The sequence below is a fragment of the Carassius gibelio genome, chromosome B6 (assembly GCF_023724105.1).
Source record: "Carassius gibelio isolate Cgi1373 ecotype wild population from Czech Republic chromosome B6, carGib1.2-hapl.c, whole genome shotgun sequence".
Classification (NCBI taxonomy): domain Eukaryota; kingdom Metazoa; phylum Chordata; class Actinopteri; order Cypriniformes; family Cyprinidae; genus Carassius; species Carassius gibelio.
Window position 1 is genome coordinate 5,112,973 of NC_068401.1, and position 4,894 is coordinate 5,117,866.

Here is a 4,894-nt window from a genome sequence, read left to right on the forward strand (position 1 = left end):
ATCAATGTTTGCCATTTTGACAGGGCGCACCATGCAGCCAATCAGATCATCGCATACTGCTGCATTCTTCAGCTATTTCCTTCTACTCGTCCTCTCTTTTCCGGAAATTGCAGCGTGACCGACGTTTCGTGTCTTTCGCAGACTTAAAGTATGTTTTTCTTAACATTTTAACGCTAAATCCTGAGTTGAGTTCTCGTTTATATGTTGAATGTCTTAAAGTATATTTCAGTAGAATTTGTGATAAAAAACTTCCCCCTCTGTAGGCACATGTTATCAAGTGATATAGCCATAACGTTACTCCATTTTGTTTCCTTGCGCTCCTGATTAGAATAATTATAATTATTAAAACATAAGTTTTGAAAAATAAAGGTTTGAAAAATGTTCTGTATATTTGAATTTCAACTTAAAATATGACTTGACTTGACTTGGAGGCTTTTTTCAGTCTTTGGGACAGTATAGAAGTTAATTTTCATTAGGTTACAATATATAAGACATATTTTATTTGTAAATTAATATCTTGATTTCATAATTCTAGTACCTGCTGTTGGACCAAAAACTTAATTCTCAATTTAAATATTTTTAGTTTTTTATGTATTCCTGTGGCTCAGTGGTAGAGCATTGCATTAGCAGCGCAAAGATTGTGGGTTCAATTCCCAGGGTATACATGTTAGGTAGAAAATGTTAGTCTGAATGCTCTGTAAGTCGCTTTGGATAAAAGCGTCTGCTAAATGCATAAATGTAAAAATCTACTGGAGCTGCATTTTAAAATCTAATGAACTATTTATATAAGAAAATTCTACTTTAGATTATATGAATAAAAGTTAACTACAAACAAACCCATTAAACAGTTGTAATATTTGTAACTTTCTTCTAGAATGCGTTACGTGGCCGCTTACCTGTTGGCTGTTCTGGGTGGCAACAACAACCCATCCGCCAAAGACATCAAGAACATCCTGGGGAGTGTTGGAATTGAGGTCGATGATGAGCGTCTTAACAAGGTTAATAAACCAGTGTTTTAATCAGATTATTTATAATTCAACTTCTTGACACTAACGGTTAAATGTTTTTTTGCCTTACAACCCAGGCAAAAAATTCAGCCGCTTAAAAACATAGAGCTCTACATGAACTGAACCAGTCTTAAATGAATTTTTCAGAGTTTCTACTAGTTAAAGTCATAAAGTGAGATGGATATTTTGAAATTTAGCGCATTACTTCGGTTAAGGGCTGTATACAGGTGCTGGTCATATAATTAGAATATCATCAAAAAGTTTATTTATTTCACTAATTCCATTCAAAAAGTGAAACTTGTATATTATATTCATTCATTACACACAGACTGACATATTTCAAATGTTTATTTCTTTTAATTTAGATGATTATAACAGACAACTGAGGAAAAATCCCAAATTCAGCATCTCAGAAAATTAGAATATTACTTAAAACCAATACAAAGTAAGGATTTTTAGAAATCTTGGCCAACTGAAAAGTATGAACATGACAAGTATGAGCATGTACAGCACTCAATACTTAGTTGGGGCTCCTTTTGCCTGAATTACTGCAGTAATGTGGCGTGAGATGGAGTCGATCAGTCTGTGGCACTGCTCAGGTGTTATGAGAGCCCAGGTTGTTCTGATAGTGGCTTTCAGCTCTTCTGCATTCTTGGGTCTGGTATATCGCATCTTCCTCTTCACAATACCCCATAGATTTTCTATGGAGTTAAGGTTAGGCGAGTTCGCTGGCCAGTTAAAAACAGGTATACCATGGTCCTTAAACCAGGTACTGGAAGCTTTGGAACTGTGTGCAGGTGCCAAGTCCTGTTGGAAAATGAAATCTGCATCTCTATAAAGTTAGTCAGCAGCAGGAAGCATGAAGTGCTCTAAAACTTCCTGATATAAGGCTGGGTTGACCTTGGACCTTAGAAAACCCAATGGACCAACACCAGCAGATGACATTGGACCGCAAACCATCACTGATGTGGAAACTTTACACTGGGCCTCAAGCAACGTGGATTGTGTGCCTCTCCTCTCTTCCTCCAGACTCTGGGACCCTGATTTCCAAAGGAAATGCTAAATTTAGTTTCATCAGAGAACATAACTTTGGACCACTCAGCAGCAGTCCGGTCCTTTTTGTCTTTAGATGCTTCTGACGCTGTCTGTTGTTCAAGAGTGGCTTGACACAAGGAATGCGACAGCTGAAACCCATGTTTTGCATAAACGTCTGTGCATAGTGGTTCTTTCACAATCCTCTCCAGGGTGCGGTTATCCATATTGCTTGTACATTTTTTCTACCTCATTTGAAATATATCAGTCTGTGTGTAATGAATGAATATAATATACAAGGCTAGTGTGATGAGAGGAGCATCTGGAGAAGTGCGTAAGAAAGTACAGGACATTTATCCGAATGAACATTTTGTGCATTGCTATGTACAACAGTTACATTTTATAATAGAGCATGCTGTTTCTGGAATGGGACCTGTCCAATGTTTCTTTTCTGAACTTGGTGGTTTTTCACCTTTTTTTTCGAGATCGCCAAAAAGAACAGCAGTTCTGGATGAAATAGTAGGGAAATGGCTACCACGGTCAGCCTAAACGAAAGAGCACACCCAATTTACAGCAGATTGCACATGAAGTTTGCTACACTGTAATTTACAGTGAGAGAGATTTGATTTCTCAGGTCATCTGTCGGCTGCGATCTTATTTGACAATGTGCGTTACTGTGAATAAAAAAAAATTGCTTAAGTGATCTTGAAAAGGTCTGTAGATGCGCACCCTGTGGTAAATGTACCACGTCTCCACACAGAGCTCTCGCTGATTTATAACGATCCAAACTTCTGTGCGTGTGGAGGTGCAACCACATTTTTCACATTTATAAACAGAAATAATTTGAACGATGTGCTCGCAGAAACACTGAAACTCCTACGCATTCCGATCACAGCTCCAGTGACAACCATCGAGTCTGAGAGATGTTTCTCTCTTCACTTAAACGAATTAAGACATTTCTGCGAAACACTATGACCCAGGAAAAATGCTTTGCTGATGTTTTCGGTAGAAAAACACACGAGATCCCAGAATTCAAGAAAGAAGTCATTGAAAAACAGCATGCCAAAATCTTATCAAAATAAATTTCATCAAATTAGTATGAAAGCATAAATTCTTCAGTTCAGACGTGCTCAGTAGGCCTACAAATAAAATGAATGATATCAGCAACAATAAATAAACAATTATAAAAATAAAAAATCGCCTGTAAATAGTTTGTTTGTGTTTGTTTTGTGAAATAACACTGTTCCCTGTGCACTCATGGATATGATCTAAAAACTGCTCCACCTACATTTATGGTCAGGATTCAAATGGTCATCAACATCGTAAACCTTCAAAAGTTTTTTTTTTATACTTTATACTATGTATATATTTATAACACTATATTTTGCATTAAATCATCTTTGCATCAAATTACAACAGAACTAGTTAACCAGTTTCTCTCCTGACCACTGCTATCAGTCTCTCAATTCTGTTTTGCTTTTTCTTTTAATTCTTGAAAACACTATCGTGCAGGAATGCAAAACTTATATTTGTGGTAGCCTTCCATTCACTGCTCTTGAAGTTAACCCAATTATGATGACTTTTGCTACTGAGAAACCTGGAAATGTAAAAAGAAAAAGGTCTATTAAGTAAATCTCTTGGGAATATTCTATTGAGTTATTAGCTATTATAAGGACTTCAGTACAGTTCTGGTGGTTTTGCACATGCAACTCTGTTGCTTTTTTTTCCTCGTTCTTAATCATTTAGATGAATGCTCACATAAGCATCGAATTCCCCAAATGATTCAGTCTCTGATGTTACTCAACAGGTCATCAGTGAACTGAATGGCAAAGACATCAATGAAGTCATGAATTCCGGTAAGGCTGGTTTGCATTTACTGTTTGACCTACATAATATGAAAATCTCGTGAGCAGGATTTCTTCAGAAGTCTCACTTTGTTTATTATTTTGCCACAGGCCTCTCTAAGTTAGCCTCCGTTCCAGCGGGTGGTGCAGTGGTGGTGTCTGCTGCTGCCGCTGGTGGCGGTGGTGGCGCTCCCGCTGGGGAAGCACCTGCAGGTGGGTAGTTTAATCAACCTGCTACCAAGGTTTTTATCGAAAAACTGAAACTGAAACCATTAAACCAAAAACTATGTTAAAACCAGAAAACTGTAAACATTTCTAATTTAATTTAATTAAAGCTAAAACTGAAACAGAAATTAATCACAACTATGTAGACATTGAGGATTTTTTTTTTTTTAAATGACAGATATTTATATTTTATTTTATCTGAAATAAAAACGAATACAACTGTAATAGTATCTTATCAAAAAAATAACACTGTCTGGTACTGACACCAGTTTGTTCATGTACAAATAATTATTTCATTCTAATTTGATCATATAGGTTCTACAAAACAATATGTAATTGTTTAGTTTTCCAGATGCATTACATTTTAATTGTTAGCAAAATGTCCCCTTGCACCGTTTCGGATCCGTTTCCTGGTGTGAGTGATCTGTTTTTCATTAGTAGTTGAACGTCATTCATTACACACTGATTAGTTTGTAATCTTTCTGATCAGATAGCAGCATTCCTGCCGCCTTCCCTCATGCTAAATTGCGGCAGTCCAAACTTTAATTACAGACAGGCTGATCTGGTCCACTTATTATGTACTTTGTGGTTGAAGTCAGAAATTAGCAGGGAGCTTTGTGGTGTGTAATTTCACATTTGCATGTTTACCTTTCAGCGGAAGAGAAAAAGGAAGAGAAGAAAGAAGAATCTGAGGAGTCTGATGAAGACATGGGCTTTGGCCTCTTTGATTAATTTTTCTTTTGTACCTGTAAAAATACAATAAAAAAAGGAAAACATTTGTGTTTA

General features: G+C 36.6%; 1 protein-coding gene across 1 annotated transcript; it reads left to right on the top strand.

The window, feature by feature from the left end:
• Nucleotides 1–4,894, top strand: LOC127960283 (60S acidic ribosomal protein P2-like). The gene is made up of 5 exons (XM_052559922.1): nt 1–148; nt 875–998; nt 3,847–3,895; nt 3,995–4,096; nt 4,764–4,894. Exons 2-5 carry the CDS (start codon nt 876–878, stop codon nt 4,838–4,840), a joined length of 351 nt encoding a protein of 116 aa, XP_052415882.1. The 5' UTR covers nt 1–148; nt 875; the 3' UTR covers nt 4,841–4,894.

What these genes read in the sequence shown, in the direction of transcription:
- LOC127960283 (XM_052559922.1), top strand. Translation starts at nt 876, where the DNA reads ATGCGTTACGTGGCCGCTTACCTGTTGGCTGTTCTGGGTGGCAACAAC. An exon ending in ATGATGAGCGTCTTAACAAG is followed by an intron (nt 999 to 3,846) that starts GTTAATAAACCA and finishes GTTACTCAACAG; the next exon opens with GTCATCAGTGAACTGAATGG. An exon ending in CGCTGGGGAAGCACCTGCAG is followed by an intron (nt 4,097 to 4,763) that starts GTGGGTAGTTTA and finishes TTTACCTTTCAG; the next exon opens with CGGAAGAGAAAAAGGAAGAG.